At 41.9% G+C, this 18,654-nt stretch overlaps 1 protein-coding gene across 2 annotated transcripts in view; it reads right to left on the bottom strand.

Moving 5' to 3' along the window:
- Positions 1–1,947: 1,947 nt before the first annotated feature.
- Positions 1,948–18,654, bottom strand: part of LOC140488106 (ubiquitin carboxyl-terminal hydrolase 30-like) — a 36,652-nt gene continuing 19,945 nt past the window's right edge. For both annotated transcript variants that reach the window (XM_072587870.1, XM_072587869.1), the window contains exons 7-13: positions 16,604–16,698; positions 14,495–14,554; positions 12,287–12,373; positions 10,444–10,518; positions 7,782–7,992; positions 5,566–5,677; positions 1,948–4,348 (exon numbers count right to left, since the gene is read on the bottom strand). In XM_072587870.1, the coding sequence (XP_072443971.1) occupies positions 4,084–4,348; positions 5,566–5,677; positions 7,782–7,992; positions 10,444–10,518; positions 12,287–12,373; positions 14,495–14,554; positions 16,604–16,698 (905 nt within the window). In that variant the 3' untranslated portion in view covers positions 1,948–4,083. The remainder of the gene's footprint in view (positions 4,349–5,565; positions 5,678–7,781; positions 7,993–10,443; positions 10,519–12,286; positions 12,374–14,494; positions 14,555–16,603; positions 16,699–18,654) is intronic.

Genomic DNA, 18,654 nt, shown 5'->3' with positions numbered 1-18,654 from the left:
AAGTGGAACTTTTCTGTTAGCCCAGAAGTAAACTTTATTAGTTTTCTGTCTGACAAATTAAAACTGACCTTTCCTGCGATAATTTCATTCATATATACATATACACAGATGTACAATTAATGAGTTAGTGCAAAAATTGCTTTCGTTTTGCAGTTTCTTGTTTATACAATCAGAACATCATTACTTTTCTCACAAAAATATTAAAAATCCAATATTTAACATTTCCCACTCTCTCCAGCTTGCACATTGGCACAACAAATACACAGCTTCTTTTTATAAATTCAGGGTGATAACTGGCACACCAACAACTAAGTCAGGGCTTGACAGTGAAGGGTGTCTGTTTTGGGCTAGACCAGAGGCACGTGACTGGGCACGTAGAATATCAAGGTGTTTACTGTAAAGTTTGGACTTTTTCACACAATCCTGCTGCACATCAGACTCCCTTGGCACTGCCCTTCAATGCCTCTCGGTAGGAAAGCACTGATTTTGCAATAAGCTTTTTCAGAAACAGGTCTGATGCGTACAATGAAGTGCATGGACTCAAGTTAACAGTCACAAAAAAAAATTCTGGTGGCATTGGAAGGTCATCTTCTCCCGACCTATTGACATGTAGTAAGTATAAGATAAAGCAGACTTTTTGTGAACATACAAAACTAAGGGCACTTTGAGGGGTCTCTATCCTTGACTTGTCTACAGCACATGATGCACAGCCTAAGTCTTTGGGATAAACTGCTTAAATGAACAGAATAGTAGTGGGATTTCTGAATAGTTACATATTTAACAACACTACCAAGACAATCTTAAATTACCGTTACACCCAAGCATTTAGGAATGATATCAGGAAGCATTTTTTCATACTTACGATGGTGGAAATCTGCTCCTAAAAGGCTGATGGGATAATTGGAACTTTGAAGGCTGAGTGCACTGGTTAAGGCTGTCAAAGGAGATGGTACAATGCAGGAATAGATCAGCCGAGATCTAACTGAGTGGCCTGCTGATGTTCTTATGAAACAATTGAAATACAAAATGAATGAGAACCAGCAGTTGGAGTTTATAGTCTTTTGCAGCCATCACATTCATAGGTCTCCGATAAACCCATCAGCTTCAAACCACTGCAACTCCATGGCAGTATAAGACATTGTACTGAATTCAACCAACAGGCACCTGAACATGCTCATCTCTTGCATTGTAAGTTTAAATAAATGTTTAATTTGAACTAGTAATGTGGGTTAGGTGCTGTATATCCATTGACAGATATTATACAAACCACCTAAAAAGTCCAGCTCCAGGTGAGCAGGACTGCACCCCACATTCTGTCTGTCCATATTAGGGAGGACTTTGAGAACTCAAATTCCATTACTGAGAGCGTTGGTATCAGAAAATGTTCTGGCAGATTGCTCCTGGTAAAATTGTTTTAGTGGTCATACTATACCTACCCCATCCAACATTCACTGGCCTGATCTCAGAGACCTTTGAGCCAGGGGTAAATACATCACTCAATGGACAATTCTAGATCCAGAACTTGTTACAACTCCCTGTAAAACTTCCTGATCGTGGCTGGAACAACTATTCCCAAACTAGTGATCACTGCTCGGAGGAAGTCAGGTCAAAAATGCACCAGGCCTAGGGTTGGGCAAAGACTAGGTAAGATACTGGAAGGTGATCAGCATTTATGTAACTACTTATACCCAACAATCATCAGAGGTGTATGACTGAGAACTGGGGAATCGTCACAATAATGTAAAGTGTGGAGATGGAAGGGAAAGTGGTCATTCCATCAAAACCAATGAGATTTGGCTCACATCAGCCACCAGAACTGGTGGTTGAGTCCACTGCCACACCAACCTTGGACTTGACATGAACGGCACATAGACAGCATATTATTGCCATTCCACTAGACAAAGATTGTTTTACTGAACAAAATCCTCGCCCCCCCCCCACCCTCATCCTCCCAATCAACTATCCCAAAATTTCTTGCCCTCTTTCCAAAGTTTCCAATGTTAAAGGTAAGCTTTCACCAGAGATGTGACCACCAATAAGGTTTTGTAAGGCAAAATCAGTGACATTTCTGGGATTTTATCTGAGTTGAGCACAGCTTTTGCTAAAACACATGTGTCCGTAGGTCATGTGATCACACTGAGTTTCACTGCCAAAGCCTGATACAATCATCATCTAATGTCTACATAGAAAGACTTGCAAAGTGGTGGTGGTGGTGGCCGGGGGGCCTTTGGTGCAAAGGAGGTCTCTGTCACCCCAGCTAATGTCAACTCCCTGGTCCACTTTACCTGAGGCGTTCCTGATAATTATGATTTGGTCCCATACTGCGTTTGCCAACAGCCAGCGAGAGGGTGCCATTCAATGCACTCCAATCCTCTCTACAACAGATTCTTATCGTCCACTGCTTTATCCAACTGAACATCACACAACATTACTAATACTGAAATGGAACAACGTCTAGGTAATATTGAAATTATACTTTCAATTTAAAGTAGATAGTAAGTAAAACTGAAGGGCGTATAAATACTGTATGTGGCAAAATGGACAAAAGCTGACCAATTCAACCTAAGTCTTTCCACCTTTGCTGTCTGTGCCACTGTGTTCTCTAAAGCTACCATACATGACCCAGACTGATTGAGCCATCGATATTCACATCATGGACTGGAGTTGTTTATGTAACACACTACACAGACACCCTACCCTCTTTTACCCTGAATGGTAATGACAATGCTATTTAATGCCCTCCCAATTTCCCTGACACGAGCTCACGTGCAGCTTCAGTGCCTCAGACAGTGGGCAGCCATTCAACCAGAAACGCAGAAAAGTCATACTATGGATCTTACTCACACGCCCTATGGTAAACACATATATACAGTTATACAAGTGAACAGGAGCAGGAACTCTGGATCATTTCTTCCCATTTCAATGAGAGATCAGGTCATCTGTAGCTTTGCCCTGTCTGAGGTATTTTGTTTGCTACATGTGTCTGTTTCTGTTTGGCAGATCACAACTTTTATGTCTGATCATAAAATGACTCACTTTGTGCTATTTTGTACAGGCACGCCATGCCAATCAGACTTGTCCCTATGAATGAGGACTCACAATTGCCAGCATGATTGCATAGAGATATGCATTCTCTGAAAACTGGTGAAAATCACCTTGCCTGTTACATTCAGGGATTATCAGCACCTCCTCCCATCACATTTCAAGACAGTGAGCATAACACATGGGCAATTTATAACCAGACTAATTTGTATGATCTTGAAGCTATATCGTCTAATCCCTCCGCTTCTGATGCTGTCAGCTCTTGCTGCTTCCACAGGCTGTGGTGGGCCTATAATAATTCAGCCAAGACTTTATTGTTAGTGCACAAATCTGAGAGAGCTGGGGCACCACTCTCTAGCCCTCACCTGACAGACTCTCAATCTACAGGCAGTTAATTGGAACCCACATTTTTGCTCTCCCTGTGAAGGGGTAGTTTGTAGCAACCCCAACTATTGTCACATGTTGGAATGAGCACAGACTGAAGGGGGAACCTGGGACAAATGCTACATGCAGTGTACATACCCACAGGTCTTCAAGAGAACTTCTTCAATCTTCCTTTAAAACTCTCTCACTAAACCCATGCCTCTATTGCTATGGTTCCCTGGAAACCGGGGTCATGACTGTAGAAATATTCAAACAGCTAGCACCCAAGGGGGTAATGGTTCCAACTTGGAGACATACGTAGATGAATTGATTCTCACTTAAGGATTTCAACTCATGAATCCAACATGACACTGCTCAGTGACGCTGACTTTTCTTTGCAATAACACTACACACATGAAGAAACACATTTCTCAACTGTTTCAAGCACACAGGTATAGATATGTAACTATTATTCTCTTTATAGATGGAATTAGGTGGAAAATTAATATTTAAATATGGGTAGACCTCAATCTTTTTGGTTCACTGCACAAATATTGGGAATCTGGGTGGGTAGTAATGGGGCTCCATTTCCTTCCAGCAATTGGTTTACTCTAAGAACCCATGAAGATTACATGTCCTTTCACAGCAGCAGCCAAAAGGCTGGCTCTGCCTACAAGCTCACTCCTCTGGCCCGAGCTCGCGGCTCGCTCGCCTCACCAGCGGCCGCACTCGCTCATAGAAGAGCAGGTAGGCATTGGAGGCGAGGACTTCCTGCAGGCTGGCTCTGCGTACCGTGTCATCCGATATCCACAGCCAATGGTTGCTGACGGCCGCTGGGTACTTCGATGCCGATGGCGAGCGGCGATAGGTGACAAAGTGGCCCGAGTGGATATCACCGTGATGGACAACCACAGACATCAGTCGGAACAAATACATCGATGAGCTGTGGGAACGAAGCAGAACATTAAGCTCACACTGGAAAGAAAGGTTCTCTTTTACCTCCCTCCTCCCCGACTCTAATGGACATTTACCCAGTGGGTGACCTTCTCCAAGATTTCAGTGAAAACTCCAGTCTCAATAATGTCAGGGGAAGAGTGTCTCAATAGCAGCTTGGAATTATCACTCTGTTGCCCATCCCTTCTTGGCAGAGTTGAGACCTTTTTTTCAGTAAATAGAAACATTGGGTCGATTGTAAAAGTTGCACCACAGGAAGGATGCAACAAGGCACTGTAAGATAAGCTAATTAGCCAGTGTCCACAAAGAATCACAAGATAGCGAGAGACAATTGGTTATAAATAGTTTGAGGAGCTCCAATCGGTAAGGGTGGGGTAATGTCAGGAGTCAGGCCTCCAGGACCTACCTACAGGGACAGGACCTGTGCTCTGATCTCATCATTCTGCAGTGCATTGTAGCCATCAACCAATTGTACTCACCAGTCACTTCATAGGAAGCATGTGCACTAACAAGTGGTATTCTACTGCACATACTGAATGATACAGTACAGGCCGATCAGCCCATCCTGCCTGATCCAGTACTTTGAAAGAGTGAACCAATTCTTCTCTCTCCCTTGCTCTTTTCCCATTGGCCTGCAACATTTCCTCTTCCAGAAGATAATGAGCTCAATTCTCGGTCTTTATCTTTTTCCATTAAAGGAACACTATTATTTAAACCAGAGGATCTTTAATCACAGAAATCCAGTACGAGTACAGGTGCACTATCCTTTATCCGAAATGCTTGGGACCAGCTGGTTTTCAGAATTCAGAATTTTTAGATTTTCAGAATAAGTGACAGTTAGATGGTGGAAGTTTAAAAAAATCTTACCTGACAGGAGACTCACTGAGTAAAATGGGCCCTGAAACAGAATTGAGGCTTGCCAGTGCTGGGCCATGCCCCCTCACGTCACATCTGAGTGACATGCATCAAGTGGGTGTAGAGTTGGGTTAACTGTTTGCATGCCAAACAAACTTGTTAATTAGAAATAAACTACTAAAAACCTTCAGATTTCAGATAAAGGGTTGTCTACCTTTAATACCATACCCATCCCTGAAACCCGTCTGAAGGATCAAATGACTCTGGAGTGCATATTGATGGTCACGTAGTTCTGTTGAGAGCAAACTTAAATTTTAAGTTTTGGGAGAATAAAAAAAAAGAAAGACTCACGCGTAACTTTGTGTAACAGGAGACGGAGAGGTTGCAAAGGAAGTTGACAGCAGAGATGATGAGCATGCTCCATTTGCAACTTGCATTTTACTAAGGCTGGGCTGTGTAGATCCTAAAAGAGGAGAAACGGAGAAATAAAAGAAATTAAAGTATCATTTTTGAAGTAATTCACTGATAGCTGCTGGGAAGCAATGAAATGTTTAAAAGTAGGGTCAACAGCACTTGTAAAAGATCGACTGTCATTAGCAGTCATATTCAAAGCAAACTGCAGTCATTCTATACACATAAAACCAAACCATGATTCTGAAATCAAGAGAATGCCAGGTGGATCCATCAGTGATTGAAATAAAAACTTATAGCTATTCTGCACTGATTGGTTTAATTCCCTTATTCATAAGGATTACACTGTCATCCTGTTTGAAGGACATGTCTGATTTGGGAGATGGTTGACAGAGGAGCTATACATTAATTGCTTCGGGATGTTCCTTCAATTATTCCTCGTTACTGTCTCCCTGCAGAGAAACATCTGGCCTGCCATCAATGGCAGCACACGTCAGTAATTCAGAAGGTAGATGGAGTTAGGAACTCACATCTCTGCACTCCAGTTAATGGTAGGTTGGCAATGTTCTAACACTACGTGTCATCTTACTGGGTGTTTGGCAGTGTTCACCTTACTGAGTGTAAAAAGCACACAGCACCTCCATGCCACCTTGGGAAGATTTGAAGAGAAATTAATTTTGCTGTGAGGTTGGTGTTTATCATCTTCCTGAAGTTGTATACACTCAAATAAGATGTGCCCTCTTTGAAATTGGTTTTCTAACCACATTAATAAAACGATTAAATGTCTTGGCACTTGGAACCTGATGCTGAATAAATTGTCTTTTCCCAAAGAGTGGCAGGAACATTGTAAGTCCTCTTGTAGGAGTGGGTGAATAAAATAACACCATTACATTTAAGGAGAAACTGGACAAACAAGTGAGAGCGATTCTTAGAATGATAGACTTAGATCAGAAAATAGGTGGATTGTTCAGTGAAAAGAAACACTAGTTGTGTCAAGTGCCCAGCTTCTACAGAATGAAATGGATATTTGGAGCAAAGTTGTTTCCTTCAAAGTTAGAAACCTAATCTGTTACTGAATGTTTAGCTTTAATCTTCATCTTTCTCATCAGACGTGGGCATTTCAGGCTCGGCCAGCCCTAACTGCCCTGGTGAAGATGGATGCGAGCTACCTTCTTCAACTGCACCAGTCCATGAGATCAAGGTACAGCCACAGTGACATCAAGCAGGCAAGTTAACCTAGCCACAGTGAAGTAACGGTGGTATAGTTTCAAGTCAGGATGGTGTGTTGATTGGAGGGGAACCTGTAAGTGGTGATGTTCCAGTGCATTTGATGCCCTTGTCCTTCTCGGTGATAAAGGTCATAGGTTTGGAAGGTGTTGCTAATATGTTCTTAGAGAATTATTATATACCGTTGCCAATGCATGTGAATGTTGAAGGTGATGGATGTGGTGCCAATCATGTGAGTTTTTTGTCCTGAATGATGCTGAACGTCTTCAGTATTATTGGACCTGCACTCACCCTGGCAAGTGAAGCATTTAAATCACACTCTTGGACTTTTTCAGAGGCGGATAGACTCTAGGGAGTCAGGTGAGTTACTCACCACAGGATTCCCTCCGTGCTGAGTTCAGTGGTTATTGGCTGAGAAACTGGAGGTGGTGAAGAGCAATGAGAGAGGAATGGGGAGGGGGAGCATATGGTAACAACCTCACTGCACCAGATGTAAGGGCTAGTCACAAGTTAACCAGAAGATGGTGGACGAGTCACACTATTACATTCTACATCCCATGGAGATGGTTGCAGTGATCAGTCCTTGCTCTAATCTGGCTCAACAGTTGGACTGAGTTTGTTCAGAGGAAGCGGGATGGAGGTGAGATGAGCAGTGACTGAATAGACAGCTAGAATCTGAAGAAAGGCCGGTTGAGCGGGCCTGCTCTGTGTAATAATGACCCAGTTGGGAGCAGCTGGAGACGAGAGAATTGAAGGAACAAAATGTATCTCTTGGTAGGCTGGAGTAGTGACACAGAATGATACATCCTCCAAAAAAATCAACTTCAATTTATGAAAAACCTTGATTGAAACAAAAGAACGTGAGGTAGTGCCTCCTGGCATTGTTTTTAAATGCTGCCCGCTGCGTTTCCTGTTAATATGGTGAGTACCTGGCTTGGTGCCCTCTAGCATGCGTGGTAAACTCCCTGTGCTGGCCGGTCTGCTCATTCTGCGTAGGCCCAGCCTCTGAGATGGGCTGCGGTACTTGTAGGTATCGAGTGAGAGGAGCTCACTGAACTGCACGTGCTCATTGCGTTTCAGAGGTGTCCCATGGTTGGACCACGAGAGCCTTTGCAGATGGATACACAGGCACTGAGGGAGCTTAGGACAAAAGACAGAGAAGAAAATATCAGGGGGAAGGCTCATCGTGGGTCTTCATTGTCCCCAGTTTAATCTTTATCATGCTTTCTCACCAAATAGCACGGACCCCTATCTGGGATCCTGTTTCTCAAATATGTTTCCCTTTCAAACTAACAAATAATGCCTACTCCTGTTTGTATTATATTGCACCTTTAATGTGGTAAACCTTCAAGGTGCTCTACAAGAATGATTATCAAATAAAATTCAACAACAAATCAAACAACAGGTGACCAAAGGCAGAGTTAAAGATTTCAGGAGCATTGTAAAGGAGGTGAGAAAGGTTTGGAGAGAGATGGAAAGCTTGAAGAAAGGTATTCCCAGGCAGCTGAATGCATGGCTGCTAACAACGAAGTGATAAAAATTAGAGACACACAAGCATCAGCACAGGTGGGGTGCAGAGCCCAGAAGGAGGAATAAAATTGGGGCCCAAACCCCATGCCCATGTAAAGCAGTCGAGAGTGTGTTGCTAGAAAAGCACAGCAGGTCAGGCAGCATCTGAGGAGCAGGTGAATTGACCTTTCAGGCATAAGCCCTCCATCAGGAATCCAAGTTTATGCCTGAAACGTCGACTCTCCTGCCCCTCGGATGCTGCATGACCTGCTGTGCCTTTCCAGCAACACACTCTCGACTCTGATCTCCACCATCTGCAGTCCTCACTTTCTCCTAGTGTCACATGTAAAGCAACCAGCTACTGCACAGCAATCAAAGGGGACGTAGCCTCTCTTGGCATTTCATTAACTCAAGTGCGGCGAAGGTCAACTTACTCTTTCTTTGGTCACCCTGGATGAGATTGGTTCATTCTTTCTTTGAAAAGGAAACTAGTTCAGAATTAAAAGCCATACTGTGCAGGAAAGGCAGTTCTGTTCTGAATTTTTAAAAAAGTTACTTCATAGACTTTGGTCTATTCAAATCAATAAAGTAAACAATTGTATTCTTTTTTAAACTGTAGATCCGTTCCTTTCCCTCAAGGACTTTACAGCTGTTGTTTTCTCTGAACTATTGTTTCTCCCCCCTTCTTGCTAGATTTGGTTTTCCAATTAATAACCTTTGAACTACAGTCAGGACAATGGATACTCTTGATGGTGTTTCATTGATCGATAGCACAAATTGGCTGATGGCAGGTGGGAAACCAGATCAAACAGATGTATAATCTGCCCTAGTTCTGTGGGGTCTACATGCCTTGCAGTGCCTGTAAAACAAATTTGATTATAACTCATGGTTGTCAGTTTCTTGTTTTGAATAAAACAGAAACTGCTGGAGAAACTCAGTCGGTTTGGCAGAATCTGATGACAGAAAAAACTGAGTTAACATTTTGTGTTCAGTGACCCTTCTGCAGAATTGGTCACTGGATCCACAATGTGAACTCTGCTTCTCTCTTTCCACAGCTGCTGCCAGACCTGCTGAGTTTCTCCAGCAGTTTTTTCAGCTTATGTTTCAGATTTCTAGCATCCACAGTTCTTTTATTTTTGTTTGGAGGATGTTTGGACAGGAGACTCAAAAGGCTGAAATGGATTCAGAATTTGGACTTAAAGGAGGAATAATACCTAGCATCCACTGCTGTGGCTACAGAGACTAAGCAGATAGTCCACTTCCTTTGAAACGTTCATCAGAGACCTAGTTTTTATTGTTAATAATCTTTTAGTAATCTTGTTGTTTTCACACATTATTCAGTATTGAGTCACTGATCCTTCTTACTTCTACGGCTCCAAATCTAAGTGGGTCTCCTCAAAGGACTAATTCATCCTGTAACAGGGACATATCATGTGGCTGCATCGAGAAATCTGTCATGGCACTGAGTCCCAACGTGTGTGCGAGTACTGAGTGTGAACCAGTAATTTTCACTCCACAATGCTGCATAAAGCTGCAAACACTCACTATATAAACTCATGGCTACAGAATGACTCCTTGAAGGGCATAGAATGATGGGTCGATCCTGCAAAGCAAACCTGAGGAAAAGTAAATCCTTCAGGTGCTAGAACCAAACTGAAGAGAAGAGGATGAAAGGTGGTTGTGAACCCATCTATCAAACAGAAGAGGTATTAATACGATAATTCTGATGCTGAGATGTCACTATTTAGCTTGAGATCTTGGTTGTGCCATTTAGAACCAGAAAATACCAGAAATATTCTGCAGGATCCGTTACAGAGGGATGGTAAAATCGTCATTTCAAATCATAATTCCTCATCAGAACCACATTTGATGAAGCATTAGAGACCTGAAACATTGACCCTATCATCATCATCCAGGGACAGTTACTGCCTGATCTGCTTGGTGTTTCTGGTGTCACAATGTCTCCTCTTTTTTGAATTCCTATAAAGTAACCCTTTAAAGACTGACAGTGGCATAACCATCAGCTGCCCTACTCCTCCTCCACTCCCACGAAGCAGATCCTGCCATTGTTGTAAAGCTCACCTTTCCAATTTTCAGCTGCTTGATGAAAGTTGTCCTTTGATTTTCTACAGTTTGCCCATTCAGTGTTTCTCCTGCCTGGATTTACAGAAAGAGTGGAAATCGTCATCAGAGAGTACAAAAAAAATTAAAAAGCTAGCTGATGGCAACTCTGTCCAAGCATGCACATTGAAGCCAGTTGCTGTGGACAACTTCTTGCATTCTTACTTCTCCATCTCCAGCCAGTGTTTGGTTCCCCTCGTACATCCTGGGTTATTCAAGGTTCACAATTACGATGATCCGAGGCAATGGTAACACTGAAAATGTCAGATTCCAGAAGTGAATCTGACTCAACAGATCCTATGTAATTTTTTGTTTAGTTAGTTAACGTGGTAGTTAGTTACTGAAACAGTCACCAGGCTGCAGTTTACTTTAATAACTGAACAGAATTACATTACACAAAAAGAAAACAGCAGAGCTATCCAAATATCAAAGGCGGTTAAGTTAGATCTAAAACACACAGCAAAATACCTTGTAACCCATTTCAGACACTATCCAATATAGAGACTCAAGTCCAGAGAAATTACAACCATACATCAACTCTTCTTCTTAGCCTTTACTAGTTATGTTTCTATTTAAGTGACTCCTGACAGTATCTTTGCCGTGAACTGTGGAGACAATTTGTTGAATCGTTTCCAAATCTACCCATATGAACTTATGTAAATCTAAACACCTAAACTTTCTTAGTTCTAATGACCTGCAAGTTTCTAACCACTTCAGAAACTTTACCAACTCAACCCTTCTGCCGTTATATGCCATCCACCAAATCTTTGCCCAATCACTGAACCTGTCTATCTCCTTCAGTAGATTCTTTGTACCACCTTCACCACTTGACTACCTAATTATTTTTGTGTTATCTGCAAATTCGACTATAGTACATTCACTTGCGTCATCAATGGCATAAATACATATATTGCAAATAAAGGTAGCCCCAGCACCGATCGCTGTGCACTCCACTAGCTACAGGATATGCCCCCTTTGTCTGAACTCACTATCTTCTTTTAGTTAGCCAATCCTCTACCCAACGTAATATGCCAGCCCCAACACAAAATGCTTTTATCTTATTAAGATACAGGCAGTGCCTTAAGAAATGTCTTTTGCAAATCCTAACAGATGCCCCCTTGCCTATCCTGCTTGTTATCTTCTAAATTTGTTGGTATCATTTGCCCTTCACACAGTACGCTGACTCTGCTTGATCATACGAAGTACTTCTAAATAATCTACTATTATATCTTTTATAATAGATCCTAATGTTTTTCTCAATGACAGATGGTAAGCTAACTGGCCTATACTTCTTGGTTTTCAGCTTCCTTTTTGAATAACATTGGCAGTTTTCCAACCATCTTGGATTTTTCCACAATTTAAGAATGTTTGGAAGATTGCTACTGGCACATCCACTATTTCTGTAGTGACTTCCTTTAAAGTCCAGGTCCGCAACCCATCAGGAACAGGGGACTCATCAGTCGTTAACCCCTTAGTTTCTCTAGTACTTTTTCCTCTAGTGATAGTTATTATATTGACTTCCTCCCTACTTTTACCCCTTAATTTCGTATTTTTGGAATATTATTAGTGTCTTCTTCAGTGAAGAGTGATGCAAAGTATTTATTCAGCTCCTTTGCCATTTCCTAGTTTCCCGTTATTATTTTCCCAGCTGTGTCCTTCTAGAGGCTTATGTTCACTTTGGTCTCACTTCCTTGTCATATATTTGAAGCAGCTCTTACTTTAAGATCATGGTGTGTAGGATTCTGCTTCTGTGCAAGAAATGTCACCAATGTTTATTGGAATGAATGATGGAAGGACTGCTCACCTTGGTACAGTTCTCACACACCACATCTTTGATATACTCTGAAGAGATGAAGTGTTGCAAGCAGAGGTCTAGGGTAACAGGTCTGCCCTGGAGGAGTATAAAACAGGTCATTTTAAACCAGAGTTGATTCCCACAATCTTTACATTAATATAATAACCATAAGCCCATGATAATCATGCCAGAAATGTATGGGATAACAAATAGTCAATTAACTTTCAAGCTTCAGTGAACTGAGCAAGTAATTAGCTTAAATAAAAACAAAATGCTGGAGAAACTCAGCAGGTCTGGCAGTTTTGAAACCATTTCTGATGAAAACCCAGTAAATTTGAAATATTAACACTGATTCTCTCTTCACAAATGCTGCCAGATGCACTGAGTTTCTCCAGCACTTGTTTTGTTTTTATTCATTCACGGGATGTAGGCATCACTGACCAGTCCAGTATTTATTGCCTATCCCTTAATTGCCCAGAAGGAGTTGATTATCAACCACATTGTTGTGGGTCTAGAGTCACATGTAGGCCAGACTAGGGAAGGACAGCAGTTTCCTTCCCTAAATAACATTAGTGAACCAGATGAGTTTTTTCAACAATTGACAATGGCTCCATCATCATCATTAGACTCTTAATTTCAGATCTTTATTGAATTCAGAATCCACCATCTACCACGTCTCCAGAACAGTACCATGGTCTCTGAATGAATAATTAAGGGATAATACCAGTAGGCCATCACCTCCCCAATGTATTTTAGATCTCCAGAATCCACAGTATTTTGCTTTTATTTAAGTAAATAGCTTATTCTGCTTCCTCTATCGCAGCCACCCTAAACCCATTCAAACTATGACAATATATCCAATGAGAAGTGTATTGCAGGAGTTTATTTAGTTGACAAGACATGTGCACATCCTCACAGAGTGTAAATCTAAATGTTGTTAACTCCTTTTGAATTAGCACTGTCAACATTTACAAATGAAACTGCCTATAGAAGCAACTCCAATGGGAAAACTACATAATTAATACTTGATAATGGGAAATCCGTAATCAGATTCCTGTCACAATGCGGTACACACACGCAGCCTCTAGGATGTAGTATGACATAAATAAAGACTTAACCTTTCAGGATCTCAGGCCATTTACAACCAGGTCAGGGCTTTTGGAAATGCAGTCTGTGCTGAAATGTACGAAACATTGTAATGACAGAATCCAAACACATCTTCCACAGGTGAAACTTTACATTTAATTTCCCAATTTTTTTTTAACAAAGCAATTATTTTGACTAAATCCCATCGTTTTGCTCATCATTGGTCCTTTTCGCTGCTACATTATTGCTTTCTTTAGTACCCTTCAAAGCTTTGTAGCACTCTATCTCTGCCAGCACCCCTGTCCTAGCTCTGCTGCTTCTGCTCTCACTTCACTGATCCCCTCAAACTTGTCTCAGACTACCTATTTCATTGTCTCTACTCCACAGCCAGGCATCCAACTGAACTGTCCAACTCTAGTTCTCACTGTGGAACCAACTCATGAGTGCTCTCTAGGTCTAAACTGGAAAGGAGTTATTTGCTTTAAAATACAATTTATTACAATATCATTCATTAAGAGGAAAAAAAATTACAATTATAGACTGCATTTCCCCACCTTAGAAGGTCTCAAAGCACTTTACAGATAGCAAAGAACTTGAACTGCGGTGACTGTCACCTGCACTCAGCAAATCCCCATAAAAATTTAATAGTAATTGGACAATCTGTTTTTCAGGCTGCAGGACACATACAGGCCAGAACACTAGGGAAATCTCCCTCTGCTCCTCATAAAAGAAAAATGGCAAGTGACCTTTGTTGTCCACCTGAGAAGACATATTTCATCTGAGGAACACCCCCACTCAATAGGACAGTACCGCATGAGACAGTCAGCCAAGAGTTTTATTCTCAAATCTCTGAAGTGGGTTACAGTTCTATATCCAAAAGAGAAAATGTTGGAAAATCTCAGCTGTCAAGCTTTGACAAAGGGTCAGTTAGACTCGAAATGTCAGCTCTCTTCTCTCCTTACAGATGCTGCCAGACCTGCTGAGATTTTCCAGCATTTTCTCTTTTGGTTTCAGATTCCAGCATCTGCAGTAATTTGCTTTTATACAGATCTATATCACTTGGAAGCATAATATTTTATATGTAAAAATAATAGTGTAATCAGCACAAAATAAAATGCAGACAGTACATACCCATGTGACTGTTGGAATGCTGAGAGAGAGACTGTCAAATGTGTCGTATCTCACGGGACTCTGATAAGAAAATGCAAAGGCAGTGATAATGTTTTGAATTCTTGCAGTGCATTCTCCTGATGCTATTGGTTCAAATAATATACTCTAGCCAGACAGGAAAGGGAGGGTGATAGTGGTCCATCCCCCTTCCCCCATGGCCCCCACTCTTTATTTGCAATCTTAACAAACCCATTTTGTTCCAAATGTCTTTGGCTGAATTTAGAGCTCACCGTCAGCACAGCCAATCCCAGAGAAACTGGGGCAAGTAAACAAAATGAAGCAAAGACCACCTTGCATCTGAATTTGCATTACAGGAGGTCCAGACTGAATCACAGCTCAGTATTATTGCTTTCAAAAACAGATAGCAAATATCCTGGTCTTCTGTACAAGGCAGGAACATTTGTACAGGCTGTTCTTTTAGATTTACAAAGTTTGTACAAATTATGATGATACTTGACAAGGTAGAGGTAGGGAAGATGCATCTACTTGCAGGGGAGTTTAAAATTAAGAGGCATCACTCCAGTTTAGAGACTGTAAAAGGTCACTGTTAAGTCCCTTAAAGAATTCAGGGAAATGGTCTTTAACCAGTATGCTTAAAATGTGGAATACTCTACCACAAAAGATGAATGAGGGACTACCATTGCTGCATAGAAAAGGGAAGTTAATTAAACTGGAAGGTAAAATGAACGGAAAGTTTTGGTGATGTGGAGAGGTGGGAGGAGACTCTGACGGAGCATGAACACTGGCTGAAGACCAGCTGACCTGAATGGCCTGTTCCTGGGATAATTCTACTCTGATAGGGGCACTATCAATTGCAATAGGGAACAAGTCAATCATCCACAATTCTGTTCTTTGCATTCATTATCATGCACAAGGATTTTTAAATGTGAGTTAATCCACCAGAGCTGGTGAGAATTGGTCAACAAGCAGTGGAAGGGTTGAAATCGATTGTTCAGGCTGAAGAACAAGTACAGACTTACAATGTATAGCACTGACACTTGGAAGCTCGCGCGTGTTTAGATGTCATCATCTACAGTTTGAACATCTGATGTTTACAATGGGAAAAGGAATTAAATTCATGTTGGGAACTTCATTTGGACAGTAAAATGGGCAAATGAAAAACTCAAAAACATATGTATGTGTATATATCTCACTGTTTGTGTGTGTATGTGCATATGTGTGTATATCTACATGTTTGTGTATGTATATATATCTGTTTATATGCGCAAGTGTCTGTGTGTGTGTATACACGTGTGTGTGTATGTAAGTGTGTGCATACATGTGTGTGTATCTGGGCATTTATGTGTTTACACAGAAATAGCAGCAGGCCATTTGGCACCTTGAGTCTATCCTGCCTTTCGATGAAATCACGGCTGATGCCCAAGTTTGCCTTCATTCCATATTCTTCGACAGATTTTTGAAATTCATTGATCTTAATCTCCATTTTAAAATCTAAAACTGCCCTTGCATCAATTGCTTTTTGTAGACTTCCAAACTGTGTTTGCTCACTTGTTGAAACGCTTTAGAATTTCACTTGTGAAAGCCCTGGCCCTAAATCTTAGACAGAGCTTACCATCTCTGTACTACCCGGCTAAGTTACTTCTATCTAACTTACATGTTGCTATTAATATCTTGAAAATTTTTTTCAAATCACATCTTAACCATCTAAATTCCAGAGAATATAACCCTAGTTGTCCAGCTCCTCCTCATAAAATAAACCGCCTCAGGCGACTGACTGTGTGGAGTTTGCACGTTCTCCCCGTGTCTGCGTGGGTTTCCTCCGGGTGCTCCGGTTTCCTCCCACAGTCCAAAGATGTGCAGGCCAGGTGAATTGGCCATGCTAAATTGCCCATAGTGTTAGGTAAGGGGTAAATGTAGATGTAGGGGTATGGGTGGGTTACGCTTCGGCGGGGCGGTGTGGACTTGTTGGGCCGAAGGGCCTGTTTCCACACTGTAAGTAATCTAATCTAATCTAATCTAATCTAAACCCTTAGACCCTAGTTATTATTCTGGTAGATGTAAGCACAGTCAGTACTAGGTAAAGTGATACCTTTCTTTGTGTAAACTCACCTGTTGCTCACACCGTTTGCACACCATATTACTGGTCAGTCGGCCATGGAAAGGGTGCTGAGATCTCCAGGGACTTGGTGGTGGCAGCAAAGGCCCTGAAATGAGAAATAGGTAGGTGAATTAACCATTGATGAATTAGTTTGTCCATTGCAAACGCATGACTTAATTTAAATCAGTTTTAATGGCTGCTGTAAAAAAGACACAAAACAATCTCAAAGCCAGCTAGAATTATGAACTGGAAAGTTTAAAGCTGCAGTAAATGAATAACAATAGGTAATTATTGAGATGTGCTTGTTTAGTCACTGGATTGAGTTCACGTTCGCTCCAATTAGTTTGATTAAGGTAAGATTTGTGACATTGTGCAGAAAACATGCTCAAGATGAACTTCTGGGTAACTGCACTACCCTGTCTGATCTCTGAGCTAAGAGACAAGAAAGTCTGCTCTACTTTGAACTCTGCACTTGCCAAGTTGGAGAGACTGTTAGGTCTGAAGGTTGATAAGTCTCCGGGACCTGATGGCCTGCATCCCAGGGTACTGAAGGAGGTGGCTCGGGAAATCGTGGATGCGCTGGTGATTATTTTCCAGAGTTCAATAGAATCGGGGTCAGTTCCTGAGGATTGGAGGGCGGCTAATGTTGTGCCACTTTTTAAGAAGGGTGGGTGGGAGAAAGCAGGAAATTATAGACCAGTTAGTCTGACCTCAGTGGTGGGAAAGATGCTGGAGTCTATTATAAAGGATGAAATTACGGCACATCTGGATAATAGTAACAGGATAGGACAGAGTCAGCATGGATTTATGAAGGGGAAATCATGCTTGACTAATCTTCTTGAATTTTTTGAGGATATAACTTGGAAGATGGATGAGGGAGATCCAGTGGATGTAGTGTACCTGGACTTTCAGAAAGCTTTTGATAAAGTCCCACACAAGAGGTTAGTGAGTAAAATTAGGGCGCACGGGATTGGGGGCAAAGTACGAGATTGGATAGAGAATTGGTTGGCTAATAGGAAACAAAGGGTAGTGATTAACGGCTCCATTTCGGAATGGCAGGCAGTGACCAGTGGGGTACCGCAGGGATCCGTGCTGGGACCGCAGCTTTTTACAATATATGTAAATGATATAGAAGATGGTATCAGCAATAACATTAGCAAATTTGCTGATGACACAAAGCTAGGTGGTAGGGTGAAATGTGATGAGGATGTTAGGGGATTACAGGGTGATCTGGACAAGTTAGGTGAGTGGGCAGATGCATGGCAGATGCAGTTTAATGTGGATAAATGTCTGGTTATCCACTTTGGTGGCAAGAACAGGAAGGCAGATTACTACCTCAATGGTATCAAATTAGGTAAAGGGGCTGTTCAGAGAGATCTGGGTGTTCTTGTCCACCAGTCAATGAAGGCAAGCATGCAGGTACAGCAGGTCGTGAAGAAGGCTAATAGCATGCTGGCCTTCATAACAAGAGGGATTGAGTATAGAAGCAAAGAGGTGCTTCTGCAGCTGTACAGGGCCCTGGTGAGACCACACCTGGAGTACTGTGTACAGTTCTGGTCTCCAAATTTGAGGAAAGACATTCTGGCTATTGAGGGAGTGCAGCGTAGGTTCACGAGGTCAATTCCTGGAATGGCAGGATTGCCTTACACGGAAAGACTGAAGCGACTGGGCTTGTATACCCTTGAGTTTAGAAGACTGAGAGGGGATCTGATTGAAACGTATAGGATTATGAAAGGACTGGACACTCTGGCAGGAGGGAACATATTTCCGTTGATGGGGGAATGCCGACACAACTTAAAAATACGGGGTAGACCATTTAGGACAGAGATGAGGAGAAACTACTTCACCCAGAGAGTGGTGGCTGTGTGGAATGCTCTGCCCCAGAGGGCAGTGGAGGCCCAGTCTCTGGATTCATTTAAGAAAGAATTGGATAGAGCTCTTAAAGATAGTGGAGTCAAGGGGTATGGAGATAAGGCTGGAACAGGATACTGATTAGGAATGATCAGCCATGATCATATTGAATGGCGGTGCAGGCTTGAAGGGCAGAATGGCCTACTCCTGC

The sequence above is a fragment of the Chiloscyllium punctatum genome, chromosome 17 (assembly GCF_047496795.1).
Source record: "Chiloscyllium punctatum isolate Juve2018m chromosome 17, sChiPun1.3, whole genome shotgun sequence".
NCBI lineage: Eukaryota > Metazoa > Chordata > Chondrichthyes > Orectolobiformes > Hemiscylliidae > Chiloscyllium > Chiloscyllium punctatum.
This window is presented reverse-complemented; position numbering and strand designations above follow the sequence as displayed.